The following is a 21,116-nucleotide window of genomic DNA, read 5'->3' as shown; positions in this document are numbered from 1 at the left end:
ATATGTATGAGGCTAGAAGGGTGCTAGACCTAGCTGGGGCAGCCAAATCTGGACCGAATGAAGAGAGGGAATGGGCAATAGAGGAGGTTGACATGACATTGAGCGAACTTGTAGCCAAGCGACTCATGAACAATACGTCCGTTGAGTAGAGTGCTACAGCCCTAGCCACCGCACTACTCTCGGGATTGGGAGTCACGCAAGGGGCTAAAGGGCAGGCTAGAATCCCTATCGTAGCAAAACAACTAGTGAAGTATGAGCCTAGCAGTGACCCATACAGCTTCATGGAGCAGTTTGAGCAAGTATGCGAAGCAAATGGTCTTACTGACCTTGTGCAACGCTCTCAAGCTTTAGGCCTGTGCTTAGGTGATAAGGGGAGAATCTGGTATTCTAGCCTCGATGACGCAGAACGTACTTTGCTCGCCTTAAGGGCCTCTTCATCAAGAGATTCTCGGCGGTAGGGTATTTTGACAACCTCATCGTTCGGTTGATGAATATCAGCCAAAGGGAGAAGGAAGACGCCAGGGACTACATCACTCATGTGCGTAGCCTCTTCAAAAGGATCCCTGCCAATGAACGACCTACTGAGAGGGCAGTGTCTATAGTATTCATGAACAGAATTCGGAGTGAGGAGCTCTACAAGGCTTTGGCCAGTAACTCTACCTTGCAACAAGACGTGCTAGCTAGAGTTTTCAAAGAGGCAATACGTGTAGATGATCATCTTAGGGAACGAAGCATGAGGACTACCAGTCGAGAAAGTGCAAATCAGAGGGATCTAGAGAGATAAACTATTTCGGGAGAAAAAGCAACCGCTAGTGTGCACGAAAAGGGAAAGAGTATGGACCAAGGCCAGGAGATGGCGGAGATGAGAATGGAGATTGCACGACTGCAGGAACTAATAAGGAAGCTTGCACGATTGCATATACAGTGTATATATTGTGGCGGCAATCACCTCCCAGCTGAATGCCAAGATCCTAGATCTAGGCCATGCTCAAATTGTGGTAGATTCGGGCATGATGCATTGCATTGCAGGATGCTGAGGAGATTCCCATATGCACAGCAATACAATCCTCCGTACTTAGGTAATAGACCACCCAATTTCTTTGGGAGGAGAGCCCAATTGGCACTCCCTGTAGCACCAAATGACTCATGACCTGCTGTACCTAGGCTAGAGATGAACCCAACAGGTATACCAAGACCACCAGGGCCTTTTGTAACCCACCCACCGAGCGATGCTCCAGTTCACTATGTGGAAGAGCCTAGTGAAGAGGAGACATATGTCAACCCGTACATATCCTATGACGGGGAGGGCAACCCAGTCTTGATGGACTATCGGCCGGTGCTGGTGATGGCATTAGGTAGAGGCTTTGGAGGGCCAAACAAGCCAAGATCCGATCACATGCTGGACTTGCAGCCATCCAGGCCACATTTCATCACGTTGCCCAGAGAAGGAACAGGCTAACAAGGACAAAGCGGATCTCCAATGCACAGAATGTGGAATCACTCACCTGTTTCTTGATTGTCCTAGGAAGAAACCATTAGCTAGTTCTGCCAATGTACCGTCAGTACCTCTGGGGCTGTTTGGAGTGGAAACCTTTGATAGTGAGGACACAGGTATCCCTCTACAGGTTATGATGCGAGCTCAAACAAGGTAGGTAGGTATCTCCTTGCTTGGACCAAGTAACCTTGACGAAGCTTCAATAGGAAAGAAAAGCCGAAGGAGAAGGAAAAAGAGAACAGACGCGAAGATTACCCTTAAAACCGAGGAAGCCATGATGTTAGTGACAGGAAAGAAAGTCACGGATGCAGAGGCAGAGATCTCAGCCCCGAAGACAGCTGAGCTAGGGAGTGCCAAGGTAGGGGAATATCCCCATCCCAAACGGCAACTCGAAGCTATAGCCAAAGTCAAGGAGTGGGTCAAGGATTCCTAGGAGCACCTTAAGGATGTTGAACCCATACTAGAAGATCCAATGGACGATTTTTCCAGCGTGAGCACACCAGTCTCACCCACAAAACCACAAATTAAAAGTGTATCCTTGCCACAGGGGGAAACTCAGCAGAGCAAGGCCAAAGGGGGACTTACCAGGGCAGACAGAATGCATGGCCCAAGAGTGCTAGCCTTAGGGGAAGACAAGAGCCCAACAATCTCTTTGCAACCTTGCTGTCCACCCCAACAACTCTAAGCGTAGAAGACCTACTTAGGCAGAATCCTTCTTTATGGCAGGAGTTAAAAGATTTGGTGGAGGGACACACAGGACTTATGGGTGCTGATCAGCAAGATCATGATGCAGTTATGCAAATCCCAAGTCTAACTCTACACTCAACTCCTAAGTCATTGCACATCAATGCTTTGTGGGAAGGCACTGAAATGCATGCAGTCCTACCTGTTCTAGCCTTAGGAGATATGACGCGGAAAGGAATTGTAGACACAGGTGCTGGTGTTAGTGTACTGAGCCATGCAGTTTTAGAGGCATGGGGAAACCCTCTTGTAGAGACTGCCAGGTTCAATGTCATGTTAGCAAATGGAATGAAGGTAAGGCCATTCGGAGTCTTAAAGAACTAGCCAGTAAAGATTACAGGTGTGCAATTTTCCATGAACTTCATTGTCATGAAGGGAGTGGACTATGACATACTGCTAGGCCGACCTTGGATGAGAAACACTCGAGTCATTGAAGATTGGGGGAATGGTTTGATCTTCCTAGGGAGCAGAACTGAAGTAGTAAGGGTAGAGATGGACACTTGGAAAACGACCCCCGTTGACCTAAATGCCATCTCAGCCATGTTGAAAGGCGATACTCAAACGACCAAACCCTATGGATCACTCACTAAATATATTCCCTGCCTTGAGGATGAGCGGGATTGGATGCATGTCTTGGCAACCATTGACCTACCATTCTCAGATGAGGAAGAACTATATCGGCAGGCTGCTAAAGCCGCAACCATGCCAATAGAGGAGCCAACTGTGCCACTCTGCATGATGGTAGGAAGCTCACCCAACACAAGGAAACCAGTCTCATTCCACATCCCCAGCAATAAGCTAGAGCTTCAGGAAATCATAGAGTATTTGACGAACACACTGAAGGACAACTTGGCTGCCAACCTAAAGCCTCAACGTGATCTGTTGACTAAGCCAGAATGGAAATGGACCAAAGTCCACGATCTGAATTTGTTATACAATTGGGCTTTAGTTATCGACGACAAGGAGACTGAAGAGGAAAGCTTAGGTGATGATGAACGGTCTGAAGAGCAAGACTCTGACAATGAGGAATATGAGGATTGCCGCTCTACAGGAGATGAAAGTGAGAAAGAGATAGATACAGTAGAGTATGACATAGAAGGGAGAACGATAGAACAAATCAAGCCAAGTGAAAAAGGAGTCATGCGGATGGAGTGCGATAGATCCTGGCTAGAACACATAGGAACTGTGGATTACGAGCAAGCCGGAGTAGCATGACCATGGGTAATCCCAGTGCTCAAGACGGATGCACCTACTAAACTACGATCCCCTGGGGAAACTCTTTCCTTGAGCGAGGGATGCGAGTTTAACTCGGAGTCGGAAGTCAGCACTGAGAGTGATCTCGAGATACCCCAACCCTCTAAGGTCAAATGTACAAAAGGGGACTTGGCAGTCCACCTAAGGCACAGGAGATTAAAGGAGGAGGCCAGGATGCAAGCGAAGGACTCAGAAGCAGAGAGGCGAAAGAAACCGCAGGATCTACCCAAATGGTTTACAAAATTTAAAAAGGGTGACAGAGTAGTGATTCTGCTAGGTGCGAAGAGGCAGGGCCAAACTAGTGAGCCGATTGAAGGACCCGCAAAAGTCAAGGAAGTCAACTTGGCTGGGGAGGGCGAAAAGCCAAGACCTGTATTCATTGCAGACGATTTGACTGACGATGAGGAGGCCAAACTTGTTGCAGTCTTGTAAGAGTATATTGATGTATTTGCCTGGACATTGGAAGAACTTAAAGGGGTCGACCCTAGGGTTGTGACTCATAATATCCCAATGGTCCCTGATGCAGTGCCAACAAAGCAACGACCTTACCCCATGAATCCCAAACACGCCCATGCAGTAAAAGAGGAGATTGATAAGCTCATGAAGGCAGGATTCATATATGAGATTGAGCACACGGATTGGGTATCACCGATTGTGATCGTGATGAAGAAGAACGGAAAAATCCGAGTGTGCGCTAATTACAAGAAAGTTAATGCCGCTACGAAGAGGGATAACTACCCTTTACCATACACTGAGCATATGCTTGAGAGGGTAGCAGGTAAAGAGGCTTACAGTTTTCTGGACGGCTTCTCGGGCTACAATCAAGTGCAAGTGCACCTCGATGATAGGCACAAGACTGCCTTCACCATGGAATGGGGTGTATTCACCTACATTGTCATGCCCTTTGGGCTGATGAATGCACCTGCAACTTTCCAACGCTTAATGTGCACTATCTTCAAAGATATGCTTAGGTGCGAACTAGAGGTGTTTGTAGACGACTTATGCATACACTCTAGTTGGGCCGAACACTTAGAGAAATTGAGAGTTGTCTTTGAACGGTGTTTGTTATACAACCTCTCGTTGAACCCCTTGAAGTGCTAGTTTTGGTGAAACACGGATGTATCCTAGGGCACGCGGTGTCAAAGAACGGTATCGCCACGGACTTTTCAAAAGTCAGAGTCATTGTTGACCTTCCGCCACCCAATAACTACAAGGGAGTTCAGTGTTTCTTAGGACATACTGGATACTATCGCCACTTTGTACTAAATTATGCACTAATTGCTAGACCATTGTACACGCTGTTGATCGTGTTCGAGTGGACTGAGGAATGCCAGCACGCATATGAAGAGTTGAAGAAGGCTCTTACCACTACACCAATCTTACAAGCCCCAGACTGGAACATAACGTTTCATGTGCACATAGACGCCTCTAAGTTTGCTATTGGGGCCGTGCTATGCCAGCCTGGTGAACATAACTTAGACTATCCGGTGAGTTTTGCTAGCAGGCAGCTCACAGAGACCGAGATGAATTATTCCACCACAGAAAGGGAGGGGTTGGCCATGGTATTTGCTGTAAAGAAATTTAGACATTATCTGTTGGCCACTCCCTTTATCTTCTTTGTTGACCATCAAGCCTTGCTCTATCTTGTGAAAAAGCCTTGCGCTACAGGACGCATAGCTAGATGGTTACTTCTCCTATTGGAATTTGACTTCTCTGTGGTTGTACGCAAAGGAAAGCAGCATTACATGGCTGACCATATGTCCCGCATACCCATAAGAGAAGCCACTGGACAAGGCATACCTGACGATTTATCGGATGCTCATCTCTTTAACCTGTCTAGTGAGAGAGAATTGTTTAAAGTTGATCTGACGCCATATTGGACCGATGATGTAGTTCAGGTGCTGGAGAATGGATTACCTGAGAGACCAACTGAGAAGGCCAAGCTGAGGAGACTTATTTTGAAAATCCAACCATACGAATTGATAGCCGGCCAACTCTATAGGTTAGGACAAGACGGTTTGTTGCGCAGATGTGTGTGTGAGCACAAGATGCACGATGCATTGAAAGATGCACGATGCATTGAAAGAAGCACATGGTAGAATCGTTGGAGGACACTTTAGCGGGGATACAACAGCCCGAAAGGTGCTGCAATCCCAACTATGGTGGCCCACCCTATTCCATGATGCTGCTAAATTTGTGAAGCACTGCAACGAATGCCAAAGAACCAAGGTACATGTGTGCAAAGATAAAATGGAGTTGACCCCTGTCATAGCTCGACAACCCTTTGAAAAATGGGGCATCGACTTCATTGGACCTATCAATCCCGCGGCACAGTACTCTCAGGCTCGCTACATCATAGTGGCAAGTGATTACCTAACAAAGTGGGCAGAGGCAAGAGCTATAAGGAAGAATGACACTAGAACCACTGCAAAGTTCTTATGGGAGCAGGTCATTTCACGGTTTGGGTGTCCAATAGAATTAGTCAGTGAGATCAGGGCACACACTTCATTAATGAGGTGATATTGCATCTGCTCTCTATTTTTCTAATCATTCATAGAAAATCCTTGCCCTATTACCCTCAGGCTAACGGACAAGCAGAATCCATCAATAAAATCCTAGTCAATGTACTCACAAAAGTGGTATCTACATCTCGGAGTGACTGGGACAACAAGTTAATGGCGGCCTTGTGGGCCTACGGTACGGCTTATAAAATGGCTATAGGCTAGACGCCTTTTAGGCTGACTTATGGAACGGAGGCCATTCTGCCCTTAGAGTTTTTTGTCCCTAGCTTAAGAATAGCAATGCAAGAGCATTGGGAGGGAAGAGACGCTTGGACAAATCGCTTGGTAGAGCTAGAATGTCTCACGGAAACCCGGCTCTTGGCCACCCATGCGCTGATTTGTGAGAAAGAATGGAGGAAAATGTGGTTTGACAAGCATGTCAAACAACGCGACTTTGATCAGGGGGATCTCGTTCTGCTATACTCCGTGAAGGGTCACAAACAGAAAATGAAATTCCGTGGACTGGGACCTTTCTGAGTAGGTGCAATTAGTCGAACGGGCAACGTTGAATTAGAGACACTCAAAGGTGAAGGAATCGGCTTTTTCAATGGCAGCCGCATAAAAAAATACTATCCTCCTTCCCACCCGTTGCATGAGCCACCTATGTTGGAAGCCCCTGTCAACGTCTGCGTGGCTACTATTACGGAAATAACAGATCAAGATGAAGAAGCAGTGGTACCCGCCTACTTACGAATCACCGTCACTGCGGAAAAGACCTATTCTTTTGATGCTTTGATTGACGAAGGTGCCGATTACAATATCTTAACGCATGACCATTGGACACGCATTGGTCAACCTAAACTGTAGCCCACCAATGCCAAACTCACCCCATTTGGGGGCAATGCTTACACGCTCTTAGGGAAGTGCAAAGTGGTCATTTCTATCGAGTCTGATCGTATACCAGCTTTCTTTCACGTGTTGACTAACACAAAAAGGGCTGGTAATATTTCACTATTAGGTCATACATTTAAGAAGCAGACGAATTGTAATGTGGATTATAATCTAGATCGCATCCATCTTGCTATAGGCAATGTGCGCATAGTGATGACTTTTAGCAAGGGCTATTCTGACCCTTTCAACATTGTGAAGCCAGCAGTAGAAATCACTACGACCGCACTTACGCTCAAGTCTACACAGAAGGACACTAAGGTCTCACGCCAAGCTCTAGACCCTAGACCCAAACCCACCAAGAGTGCTCACAAGGCCAAGGAATCTAAGCTTATATGGGTGCCAAAGCGGCAAAGACCGCCTCCGGGTAGACCACCCAAACGTGCTTCTAAACGCCAAAACAATCAGTCATCACGACCTAAGAGGCAATTTGGACACTATTAACGTAGGCACACAACCACGCTACGATGGATCCCCAAAGATATCTTGCGAGCGCAAAGCTACTATGAAGGCAACCCTTGGATTTGGGTGCCTAAGAATGGCAAGTCTAAAGGCTCATCTCCAAGCAACCTCACTCCAGTGAGAGAGGCTTGCAAACATAGCGCCCGGACCATAGTTAGCAAACCATTACCGGCTGTGACTAATAAGTCCCAGCTAATTTATTGACCAAAGCAATCGCTAAAAGCCTCAAGCTTACCTCACTCAAAAGAGTTGAATACTTCCGTGGTGACTGTGCACTCAGAACCCAGCACAACTTCCATGCCACCAGAGCTTCCTACAGCACTTCAAAGTGCTTCGGAGTGCAAAGCCACACCCGTGACACCAGCAATGGAATCATTGCTGTCCAGCTCAATTGGACCATCACGACCAGCACGTCTTAGGCCTTCCTATGCGGTACGATCTTTCCTTTCCTAGGCTAAAGACCTTGCTAAAACTTCGGGAGATGACGTTGTGACCTGCATTAAGGTGTTAGACCACACTTTCACCACATTTGCTAGGAGTTATGAGCGGTTGGACCTAGGTCTTCTTGATGAACCACTTGCTTCCGAGGTTCGTGCATTACCATGCACTTGGGAGGAATACGAGTTTATGACCGTCAAATTCCCCAGATTGTTGTCTGAACTAATAGCAAATGAAGAAATCTCAAAGGAGCAAGCTGTTCTCAAGCGACTAATCACCTCATACCGTAAGCCTCCTTGTTCTGCTCCCGAACAAGAATTACATGAGCTCACGCAATTTGCAAGCTCAACTTCCTCGTTCTTACAGTAGTGGTTCACTTTGCGGACCCAATGGGAAAAGAAAGGCTGTCGTATCATGACAAATGCTGAACAAAGGAGGGCAATCAAGACCATTGAGTACGATCCTACTTATGTGGCACCTCTTTCATTTAGAGTTTTGGCCATTACCTAGAACCAACACTTAGATGACCAGGTCCTAGCCCATCCTTACATTGACCAATTCCTTACGAAAGAAGAACTGCACGTTGCAAGCCGCCTTAATACCGGAGATATTTTTCACGATGTCTTGACCTATATCTCCCAAGTTTCTGTACAACCCTGTGAACTCGATCGTCACGCTCAACTTGAGTACAACCCTGCATTTTATGAGTGGCTGTTGGCCGGAACACCCCATCACAATCACCTTTGATATCCTCACCACGTCGTTCAATCCTAGGAAGGATTTTTATCTTTCTGAGGGGGAGGAATAAGGCTAAGAAGGCATAAATAATTGTTGAAAGGTTGAACTCAGTGATTTAAAAAAAAAAAAGTTAGCAAAATTTTTCAAGTTCTTTGCATTCTTGTTTTGCGTATTTTTCATGCTTAGCCATGTTTTCCTTTTCCACTTGTGATTAATGAAAAGTATTTTTGCTGGGTAGGAACCCAAGATGGATCATCAAGATCGCGCTCATAAGCTTCCCTTCATGGAAGAAGGAAAGCAAAAATATATGCTGAGTCTGCAAATTCAAGCTCACGGACGGCTGAATTTCCGAACTGTCCATAACCTATCCAGGGTCATGGAAATGGAGGAAGCAGGTAAGCAGGTCATAGAAAAGTGCAATATGACCAAGTATGTGGAGAAGGCGGAGCAAAATGTGGATCCTGCAAGGTGTGTTGAGTTCTTACGAACTTTCGACTTTGCCTCCAAGAGTGCCACGGTGACTATGGGAAGGGGGGATGCTGCTAGGCAAGTCAGGGTACCCTTAAGGAAGGAACTAGTAGAAAAGGCACTGGGCCTGGAATCAAGGGCCGTAAAGAGACCAAAAAGGGATGTCTTCGCCATGCTAAAAATGGACAGGGGCCAGGTGTGGTCCAACGACGGAGTCAATATCCAGGACATCCCTGATGACGAAATCTGCATGCGTGCTAAAGTCATGCACACCCTCTTCTCCATCCATCGACACACTGCCTATATGGGCAGAATAAATGTGCCTATGCTCGAAAGCCTCGCGGCCAATGCACCAGAAGAGATCGACTGGAATGATTATGTAAGACACACAATCGAGAAGGCTGCCATAGCGCTTGATTTGGGAAGCCAACCTGCTGGAGGTGAATCCCCAGCAGCAAAAGATAGGAAGAAGGCCGCCTCCAAAGCATCATTCATTGGATATGGAGGTATACTAACCGCCCTAATTGAAGAAGCAGTAAAGGAGGCAGGAGTAGCAGAGGAGGAGCAGGAGAGACCGCCACCCTCACCACACAACGAAGAATCCTCTGGCTCTGACGAGGAAACAAAAACTGACGAGAGTAGTGATGAAGAAGAAAAGCAAGAAGAACAGGGGCAGCAACAACAAAGAGAGCAACGCACTAAGCGCTTCCAATAGCAAAGGGAAGAAGAAAGGAGGAAGAAAGAGAAAGAAGAACTGCAAAAAGTGCAAAGAGTGTCAAGAGCATAGGAAACAGAGAGGAAAAGGAAAGAAAAAGAGGATGCACAGAGAGTGGAAGAGGAGTCTAGAAAGGCAGAAGAGGAGAGGAAAAGAAGGGCCGAGGAGGAGGAAGAAGCCTTGAGGAAGAAGGAACAAGAAGATATAGAACTTGCAACTCACCTATCTGTGGAACAACATCAACGACAAAGAAAGCAAACCCCGCCCCAGGAGGATGAGAACCCAGACACGAGCTTGAATGTGCCAGATCCCATCCCATCGCCGGTCTCGCAGAGGGCAAGGGCAAGGAGGCCATCATGCCTGTCCCTACCAGTTTTGTACCAATTAGCCCTGCTGCTTCCGTAATAACCATCCCCGCCCCACGAACTTTGCCAAAGGTCGATGAGAGCAATATGGTCACATGGCTGCAGTTCCTGGTGGAAATGGAGTTAGCAAGAGAAGCTGGCGTAGCCACCCCAGTGTTAGGAGTGAAGAGGGCAGTCACGGCTGATGTGGAGCCAAGCCCAGAGCTTAAAAGACAGAAAACAGAAGCTACTACCACCGCCGCCACCATGTCCTATCCCCCACCTCCAGCAGGCCAGTACGATGAGTACGTTAAAGAGCTGCTCTCACAGCTAGAAAAGGCCAAGGAAGGAAAGAGAACTGCCGTGGAAGAGTTGGCAACAGAGCGAGAATCAAGAGCCACTCTCTAGCTAGAGAAAACTAAATAGATAGCAGAGTACCAAAAGGAGATTGCTGTGCTAAAGGAGGAAGCCAGCAATAGAGATGCAGAAGAAGCAAAAACCCTAAAGGAACATGATGTTGCTTGGGAGGGAAGAAGAAAAATCCTAATGGATCGCCTCAACGGAGAGAGGGAGACCACTACTCACTTGCGGCGCAAGAACGACCAGCTCAGTACTGTCAACTAGGAGGCACAAAACCAGCTTGAGAAGATCAAACAGGAGACTGCAGAGCTAGAAAAGCTAAGAGAAGAGCAAGTACAAAGAATACAGGTGCAGCTAGATCAGCTCAGTGCGTAGATCGCCAATGAAGACCAGGAGCAGTCCCGCCTACACCGCGAGCTTGAAGACCAAAGCAACGACTCATGGCTATGACCCTCCATCAGGGGGAGAGCCTGGAAGATATGGAGAAGAGAGCGAAGGAATGGGCTGACCACAACGAAAAGAGGGTACGAAACCTAGCACGCCGATTGGCCAAAGCAGAAGGAGATAGAGTGTTGGCTGAAAATCAGGCAGAGGCTGCCCAGCTCTCTATGATGGCCCAGCAGCACACTTTCCTCAACACGCTGCTTCACTCCACCAAAACAGAAGAAAACGAGGCCAATGGATCTGCAGAAGAAGCTAGCCATTGCATGCAGAGCCCTAACAGCAGGCCTGTACGTACCACTGCAACTAGGAGGCTCGCCGTAGAGCCTAGAGGAGCAAAGAAAATACCTTACACAGGTAGGCCTGACGGTGCAAGAAATTGACGAACTTGGTTTCACAGAAGAGAAGGTGCAAGAAGAAGTACAAGCAGAAGGGGATGGGGACCAGAGTTTGATCTGGGACCTCAGGAGGAGGACTACGTCCCACCACCCTCTCCTCCACGACAAGATGAAGTGCAACCCATTGACACATCCGCTGAGAGGAAAGCAGCCCTGACTAAGCGCAGAAGAGAAATGGTAGAGAAGGCAAGGAAGAAGCTGAACATTAGACATATCCCAAGGCAACATGCTCCTCTCCCACTGCGCTCTGAGGACCTCCCCGCTGGATTCCATGCAGAGCTAATCATTTGGGAACAACAAGAATGTGCCCGCAACCCCTTCGACTTGAGCTTCGAGCTTCCCACTAAAATAAATAGAGTAATGCCCATTGAAGTTGTAAACGATGTAATCGCTATGGGTGCAAGGCTCAAGGACAAGTGGCTAGCGGAGCGAGAGGCCAACCCAACTGCTTGGGGAACCGAGGACCGTGAATTTTGGCATGATAAAGTCTTCCAGGTGCCTAGATCGGTGGAGGGATACAATTGCCAACCCACCTGGAGAAGACACATTTTTTATGTCAACCTTGACGCTTGGATGGCGTTTTGTAACACCCTTCCTCCTGAGAGAAACGACCCCACATTCATGACGTATCCTCGAAGGGTAGGCGTGGATTTTAATCCGTCCATCCACAGTAGGTTTGACTTCCCTATCATCTATAACGCCAATAGCACCTCCTATAAAGATGCCCTTGTATTTACCCTCCCTAATTTGTACAGTTCCATAGATAGATTCCTTGGTGAGTTCACATCCTGTCCTGACCCCGCCTTCATAACAACCTGTAATTATCTTAGACTAATTAGGGTCCTAATCTACCAAGAGCCTGCACCTTAAGAACGCCACCTTTCACCCCTTTACTTCGACCCCAATGCCATAGATAGCAGCACCATGACTCGCCTCATGATGCGCGCTGATCTTTTGCCATCCTTCTGTATTGCATTGCTTGAGGATATGAGAGATAGTAAATTTACACAGTGCAACCACCCTTTCCTTTCCTCCACCACTCTCAAGACCCGCCTCAATCTCAAGGGCTACATGCTGAGCCGCAGATTCCTTAACAAAGCCCCTCGCCCTCCACCATCCCCTACCCGCCATTCGGATGACGAGGATTAAACTCCCATCATGCCCTTGTATCACATGCATCTATGTATAACCTCTTCAAAAAAAAAAAAAAAAGCCACAAGGCAACAAAAGAAAAGGTGAACTGGAAAGAAGAGACAACAGCAAAGAATAGCAAAGCCAAGGGATGAATCTACTACTAAGCAAAGATAAGAGAGAGAAGACTTCACATGATGAGCTTGCAACTTCCCTTCACCTTGTTGTGCACCACAGTCACTGCATCTAGGGTTCTCCCTAGCCCCTTCTCCACTTTATACTTAGGGCACATCAAGGGTAGGACTTTCAGACCTGTCACCCTAAGATTTGCACCGCACTTCCAACGACACATGAACTGGGTCCTCAAGTGTGGGACATTACCAAGGGCTTACCCAAGGTTAGACCCATTTCCCAGTTCCACTGCCACGGGCACCATGCACTACACGATGAGGCAGACACACCCCTTAGGGAGTGCACAACTTTTCTTGCAGGTTATGTTCATGTTTCAAGAACTGGCTTCTCAGCTAAAGAAGATCATCCATGGCATCCTTTAATGACCAAAACTTTTTCCATGTGTCGGACGTGACACCATTGCTGCTGTTTCAGGAGCTTTTCTGCATTGGATTGGACGGACCAACATGCTTCATGTCGCCAACCATCTGCCTGCTGATGGCTACCATGACTAAACCAAATTAAGCAAAAGGAGTACTCAGTAATAGATCTGCCATTGGCATAGATTTTGGAACCTCATCTTCCAAAGATGCATGCCTAACGCCTCAAGATCTATGGATTACTTATTGATTCCACAAGCCTGAAGATTTTCAATGCAAGGTTGAAGATCTTCAATGCAGCACTGAAGATCTTGAAATCACAGACAAAGATATTCAAATAAAAGACAAAGATCTTCAAATCAAAGACACATATCTTCAATGCGAAGACAAAGCATATCTTTGTCAAGGCAGAGTTCGGGGGGGCTTCTCCAGGATAAATCCCTCCAACACCATCCTCCTAAGGGATTGCTTATTGATCAAGCATTTCTGATGCTCAAGGGATGACCGGCTACATATTTTTCACCAGCCAACTGGAACCCCTATCAGCCGTCGCAGAATGGAAGCCACAATTGTGTGAGAAATGCCGAGCATCTTCATGAAGCCTAAAGCACGCCGGAATCTCTCCTGGTCATCGTCATTAAACTCCATCACCTCTCATTCACACCCTCACCTTTGAATTAGTGTCATCTACCCACTAGTTCCGCTTAGCAGTAGACCCAATTATCCCACTACTTCCCACCGTAGTGCCATGGGATTGGCACTTGGCTAGGAGGGGGGTAATGTTTACCGTGTTTACCGCAGCACAGAGGAGCGGGAAAATGGAGCAGAGGAGCGGGAAAATGGAAAAAAGGAAATAGCGAAAAAGGCACAGGATAAAAGAAGGAAAAGACGCCTTGACCGGTAACCAGACCCTGAAAATTTTAAATGTCCGGGCACGACCCCCAGAAAGTCTCAGTGTCGCCCCGAGAAAGCAAAAGAGTAAAAAGCGCACCATTAAATGTGGAAGCGCTCCCGAATCCTTGTAAAAGAGTGCAAGGCACTCTCCTGTGCAAATTGTACGCATTAGTTGGGAATATGATAAATTAGAATGGTGGGAAATGAGAAATGGGCTTAGGCCAATGGCCGGCCATGTAAAAAAGGGGATGACCACCCAAAGAAGGGAGGTCATGTATATAAAGTTCAAAAGTGAACGAGAAGCTCATTCTTGTGTGTGGCTAAAGCTTCTTCTTCTTCTTCTCTTGTTTCTTTCCTTCTTGCTTGTGCTTGAGAAAGGAAGTGAGGGAGTGTGAGAGGGTGAGGGAGTGAGTGTGTGAGAGTGAGGGATCGTGGAGAAGAAGCTCTCCATCTCCTCTCTCCGTCTTCTTCTCTTCTCTTCTCTTCCCTTGTCTCGCACGTGGCTATGGAGGATGGAGCTCATGGGAGAGGGATTGAGGATGCTTGAACTTGCCACAAGGACCGTGGAGCTACCGGTGTGCAAGAGAGAGGAGGGTACTCGATCGAGCATCAAGGTAAGTTCACTACGCTCGTAAGGTAGGCATGGCGCTTCGGCTACGTGAGAGGTAGCTATGGCCGCTCGGCTTGAAACGCTTGATCAATAAGCGGTCCGTAGGTCTCGGGGTAGAGCTTGTAGCTCCCCTTCACATCCAATGTTAAATTTTATCCTTTAGATGAGAATTTTAGGCTTGAAATCAAGTTTGAGCCATGGGAAAAGATATGGTTATCTTGACTGGAACTAGAGTTTGAGCCTCAAAGAGAGGTCCTTCACTAACTAAGCTTGAACTTAAGTTGGATCCTTAAAGTGAATTGCATGACGCTATATTGCTCAAACTCCACAACCATTCTTTGCAATGTAGTGTCACCACTCTCTAAGCATCCATCTAAAGTTTGAGCAATGCCTATCAACTACTATCGGGGTAATATTTGGTTCTATCTATTTGCTTGGAAAATACCATGCAACTCTTGCATGCTATAGATTGTCAATCCTTAGATAACACTCCAAGCGCAAACTTGAATTCATGCTTCTCAATGAAGCTCATTGGCATCCTACCTAAAAATAGATTTTGAGCCTCAAAGAGGTATTTTGACCAATCAACAAGCTTTAAGAGCCTCAAAGAGAAGTGTAACCATACCTTGGGCAAACTTGATAATCATTCTCTAGAAATCACTATGAATTCATGACCATTGTTTGAGGCTCAACCTAAAGTTCAAGATCTGTATTGTGGCTACCTTGAAGCCATAACCCTCCTATGAGGCTCAAACTTAAGTTGGGACCTCAAATGCAGCTTTTTGCCAACAATAAATGCAATTCGATTCTAAAACCTTGTGTTGAGGTGCCATGCTACAATCAATATGCTACAATGGAAATTTCAGCACATGCAATTCTATTAATGACCTTTACTCGTTTCTCTTTGGTTTTTGCATAGATTGGAGGGTCTTAAACAAGGCAATTTAATATTTCTTATTGGTGGCTATTCAAGAAAGACACATGGGGTTGTCCATTCTCTTGATCCATCTCAGATGTGTGGATTTCAATTGATCAACGCAATTGTGTGGCCGTACATGTTCTTGAGAGCTTTGATGATATATTATTGATTCAATTTATGACAATGGATGCAAAAAAAATGTCTCAAGCCATTGGAAGCATTATCAAATGGTCATTGAATGGCATTGTCATTGACAAAGACTTAGTTGGTACAAGAGACAACATTTTTTAGGAAACAAATGTTGAGGAAACAAAAATTTAAAGTAATATATTCACAAATGGGATTTTTTAATTACAATTTGAAAAAAATCCTCAAGTTAAGTAAAATAAAAAGGGTCATTTTAAAGCCTTATAACATGTAAAGAAATGATATTTCTTAATATTGTTTGAACGCACGTTATATAAATGATTTCTTATAGGTGGACCCCTCGAGAATATCACCCTTACTTCATGTATGATGCATATATTGTCACGAGGAGATCCTAATCCTCTTCCATGACATGTACTTCTCAAGGAGAGCCCCATGGGCATCAATAAGAGGCATGCATATAGAAAATCTCTTTTTTGAAAATGCCTCTTTCGTAGTTTTAGACTGTATTATGTCTCTTTTTTATAAGTTAAGCTAAATCTAGCTTTGTGTACAAACTCTTTTGTAAGCCAAGCCAATTTTTTGAACACATAATTCAACATCTTATTGAGTGTATATATGTTACTTGGACATAATTTGTAGACAATGACTACCTATAATGTTCAACATGGTAGACAATTGGTAGTCCAATGTGTGCAATAACAAGAAATGTATAACATAGTGGTTGTCTATGCTTTGTACATGCCTGGGCTTCATGCATAAATGTGGAATTCTATGTGATAGTGTCCTTGGAAACACAACACACTCGCATGCAGGGATTTTAATGACTCCCCTCATTATAATGACAACATTACACTTCACTTAGATTTGCTTTGTTCTAAAATCCAAAATGGAATACTATATTGGCGCATTAAATGTTAAAGATGTTCTTAAATGTTTGTCAAGGAATGAGGTACGAGGTGTGTGATACTTTTGATGTTAGTTGATGATGATAGGAGGCAATATACTATGATAACCAATGCGCTTGCTCACAGCCACATAAAGCTTTTTTATCTTTGTCCATATAGGCTTAGAGCAGTAAGGTGGCTCTTGCTTGCTCTCTCAGCTAATATTTGGAGGGGAGGGGTCCTTCCTTGTGTTTTTTCAGGTGTGTGTGTCCTCTCAGAAAAAAAGCCAAAAAAAAAGGGGGAATAGATGCTTGAAGTGATCTGGTAGTTTAATTGAATGAAAGGCTTCTTAAGCTGGGTTCCTAATACAGGTCTCTAGCTGTCTCTATCCAAAAACCATCAAGCTGATCATGTTATTCAGATGGGACATGGTTAATGGATTAATGGTCTGCAGGAACTGCTGTCAAGGGTTCAAGTTCCTGCATAATTCTGTTTCTGGCAGAGCACCGATGATGACATAAAACTTTAACGGAAAGAGAACACTCAATTCTAAGAGTTTATTGCTCTACTCATACATATGAAACAGCCATTCTATGGTGAGTGTTAGCAAATACCAATGGAAGATTTGCGGGATAATTCTACAAGTTCCCACCTCAGAGGAGCTCACCTGATTGACCCGTGGCTGCTGGTGCTCAAGAAGGCCTACCTAATAGTGGTCTAAAGACATCCTATTGGATCCGCCCGGTCAGGGGATTTGGCTTCAAGGTCCTTTTTTTCAGCATGTCTCCTGGTACAAGGCTTGATAGACCTCCATATGCTAAACCTGCTCATACTCACATAGGCTTTTCTACATCATCTCAGTAATTTTTACACCGTACTGTTATGCATCCATATATAGCACAGTTACACTTTTGGCAAATACATTGCATTGCAAGGAGGTTTGGCCATTTCATTTAGTGACTCAAGATGCAGCCCCAATTTCAATTATCCCAGCTCTGTCCTAAGCATTGGAACCTCACAGATAAAGAAGGTGGCTCAAGCATAGACTTGCTTATGTGAATCAAGTATGTGGTGAGGTACCAAGTTTGATATTCTAGCTGGCAAAAGTGATCTGCAAGACAGCATCTGCACCTTACGATGATTCAAAATGCTTAGTGGGCACTGTAAGGGGATTAATGTAGTCCAGATGGCAGAGAGATGCACTTTTTCTGGAACGTGTTCACATGTTTTAACACATGTATTGCTGACAGCACATGCAATGGCAAATCTTTCACCATGTCATTTGAAAGGGCTTGTGAGACCCAATGCTAACATGGAGAATACCATTCCTCCTGTAACTTTTGGAGATGTGCTTCAGGTTTGCATTTGCATACTCAAGTCCAATTTGAAGATGGTTCCTATTTCTGAAAGTAAATGAAAGAAGAGCTCCACAAACAATGTACTGGTATCTTCCATGCGCAAATATTGATACTAAAGTTTCAACTTTGTCCCTTTGCTTTTACATGCCAGCAGCTGCATCATTACTTACACGCAGAACACTTATCACCAAACTGTAATGCATGCTCAAAGGCCCATCTCCCAAGCTCCACAATTCCCCCTTTTTGACAAGCACCCAATAGAGCCAACCATAAATCACAATCTGGTACCTTCTCAATCATGTTTATTGCCTTGTCAAAGTGCCCTGTACGACTGAAAAGATCAACCATGCATATTTGGTGTACTGACGTTGGGATGATATGATAGACAGTGCTCATGATGTCAAAGTATGTTTGACCCTCCTCCACGAGACCTGCATGACTGCAAGCAGTAAACAAAGCAATGAATGTGACACCATCCGGCTCCACACGTCTTCCTGTCATTTTGCTGAATAAGTTGAAAACCTCTTTAGTCTTGCCAAGCCGAGCATATCCAGCAATTAGAGCATTCCAGGAGGCTACATTCTGTATTGAAAGCTCATCAAACACTTCTTGTGCTTTTGCAAGTGTACCACATTTGGCATACATGTCCACCAATGCAGTATCTAGCACAGTGTCATTGTTTCCCAGTAATCCCTGCCTGCGAACCTCGGCATGCATCTCTTCCCCCTTTTCTGTGGCTCCTATGCTACCACAAGCTTTCAAAATGCAAGCATATGTAATTGCATCAGGAGAGAAGCCCTCACCTCGCATCTGCTCAAAGCACTTCAAAGCTTCCTCACCATGCCCATGCCGGGTGTATCCAGTGATCAATGCAGTCCAAGCAGCTGCATTCCCTGCTGGAAGCTCATCAAGCACTTCCTGTGCTTTTGCAAGTGCACCACACTTGGCATACATGTCCACCAATGCAGTGCCAAGAAAGGTATCATGATGCTTTAATAACCCCAGCCTCCGAACCTGGGCATGTATCTTCTCCCCCTGCTCAGTTGCACCAACACTGCCACAAGCTTTTAGAACCGAACCAAAGGTGACTGTGTTTGGAGAGACACCCTCATCTTGCATCTGCTCAAAGCAACTAATAGCTTCTTTACCATGCCCATGCTGGGCATATCCAGCAATTAATGCTGTCCAAGAAACCACATCCCGTACTAGAAGCCCATTAAACACTTCTTGTGCTTTTGCTAGCATACCACACTTGGCATACATGTCCACCAATGCATTGCCTAGGACAATATACTTGTTTTCCAGTAACCCCTGTCTGTGGACCTCAGAATGTATCTCTTCACCCTTCTCTATTGCTCCTATGCTGCCACAAGCTTTCAAAATGCAAACAAAGGTGACTGCATCTGGGAAGAAGCCCTCATCCCGCATCTGCCTGTAGCATTCTAAAGCTTCCTTACCAAGGCCTTGCTGGGCATATCCGGTGATTAGCGCATTCCAAGCGACTGCATCCCGTACTGGAAGACCATCAAACACTTCTTGCACTTCTGCAAGTGCACCGCACTTAGCATACATGTCCAGCAATGCAGTGCCAAGAACAACATCATGGTTTTCCAATAACCCCAGCCTGCATACCTCTGCATGTATCTCTTCACCTTTTTGGGTTGCTCCTATGTTACCGCAAGCCTTCAAGATACAAGAGAAAGTGATTGCATCTGGGGCGACACCCTCATCCTGCATCCATTCAAAGCACTTTAGAGCTTCCTCAGCAAGGCCGTGCTCTGCATATCCACCAATCAATGCAGTCCAAGAGACAGCATCCCGTACTGGAAGCCTGTCAAACACTTCTTGTGCTTGTGCAAATGCACCGCACTTGGCATACATTCGGAGCAGGGCAGTGCCAATGTGAATGTTGCTCTTGAGCAACCCTGTTTGGACAGCATGAGCATGTATCCTGCTTCCTCTGCATAGATCCTTCTTTCTTCCACATTTCTTGATTGAATTCAAAAGGGCAGTACAGTCCTCTTGGCCCTTCCATACAGTATAGGATTCTTCAGCTTTGGCTGGGCTTCTCCTTCTCAACTCCTCTTCGATCCTAGCCGGATTATACCAAACATTCATCCACGGTCGGGCCTGTCTCGTCGGGAGCTGGGGAACCTGGGGCCAATCCCTGATTCCGCGTGATGAGGTAGATCGAAATTGCAAGAAGGCATTGCGCTTACCTTGCTGTTCCGATTGTCTCAGAAATGGGAGAGGCCTCTGAAGGGCTCCTTCAGTAGGGATGCCATGTCTGTGCATGTCATTGCAGTGGGTTTGTGAATTCAATGCCTGCAAAGCCATAGAATCACACAGACGGTCAAGTCATTAAGCCACGCCATGGTCGCAGAGAAAAAGACGGGTTGGCAAATTGGTCAGGTTTGATCGAGCGCCCTGGCATGTAACTTAACCAGCTCCGAGCTTAGCGTATGGAATGGAGTGCTCGGAAGGGAGCCAAGAACCCAATTGCAGGTACTCGCCATTTCTATAACTGAAGGGAGGTTAAACCTCGAATTTTCATGAATAATGAATGGCATGGCCCTTTCCATGTACGATGACAAGTTGGAATGCTTAAAGAGTGAAACTCCGTGACAGTACTTGGATCAACCCTTCGCAAATTGAAAACTTTTGGAGCAAAGCTTCAATTCCTAAAGGATGGAAGGCGCAAGGGAAATAATACATTTGCCAACATCCATAAAGTTCTTCTCACTTAGTTAGCTGGATCAAGAATACCCAAGTATTGATGCTAAGATTTTAGATGGCTATGGCCAATAGTAATACCGGAATTTATGGAGCTACTTACCTAGGCTGATTTACTACTCAGATGAATGCCGAAGGGGCATAGGAAAGCATGACACCTTGAAAAACAGCGAATGCCGAAGGGGCATAGGAAAGCATGACACCTTGAAAAACAGCAAATGGTTCAAAGAATAGGAGGGTTTTGGGAGGGGAGATAAAGGGTTTGAAAGAGTTGAACCTGGAAAAAAGTTGCAAGGTAACCATGCAGGACAATCTTAAGTTGGCTTTATTTAATGTTCAAGGCTTAATCGGTGAGATTCAAAGCAACTTTGTTTTGGAAGTGCATCACACACGATGATTATGATGTGGTAATGGTGCAAAAACACAGAATGCACTCTCAGTGGCGGCACTTTTTCTCATGGTGACTATATTTATTTTTAGGAGAACTTAGATTGAAAAGATCTACAATTCTTATTAGAGGTAACTTTTACAAATTCTAGATATTATGCAAAATATTTCAATCCTAATGTGACCTTGAATGTAG

General features: G+C 45.6%; 1 protein-coding gene across 1 annotated transcript; it reads right to left on the bottom strand.

Moving 5' to 3' along the window:
* Positions 1 to 16,629: 16,629 nt before the first annotated feature.
* LOC148029582 (pentatricopeptide repeat-containing protein At2g03380, mitochondrial-like) lies at positions 16,630 to 20,469 on the bottom strand. Its single transcript, XM_087688452.1, has one exon. The coding sequence runs from the start codon at positions 20,135 to 20,137 to the stop codon at positions 17,963 to 17,965; it is 2,175 nt and encodes a 724-aa protein (XP_087544578.1). The 5' UTR covers positions 20,138 to 20,469; the 3' UTR covers positions 16,630 to 17,962.
* Between the last annotated feature and the right edge of the window lie 647 nt (positions 20,470 to 21,116).

This window comes from Lygodium microphyllum, chromosome 11, assembly GCF_053477565.2.
Source record: "Lygodium microphyllum isolate KBCC chromosome 11, Lygodium_microphyllum_v1.1.10, whole genome shotgun sequence".
NCBI classification, from domain to species: Eukaryota; Viridiplantae; Streptophyta; class Polypodiopsida; order Schizaeales; family Lygodiaceae; genus Lygodium; species Lygodium microphyllum.
The sequence above is the reverse complement of the archived record's forward strand: the minus strand, read 5'-3'. Positions and strand labels throughout refer to the sequence as shown.

What these genes read in the sequence shown, in the direction of transcription:
- LOC148029582 (XM_087688452.1), bottom strand. Translation starts at nt 20,137, where the DNA reads ATGGCTTTGCAGGCATTGAATTCACAAACCCACTGCAATGACATGCAC.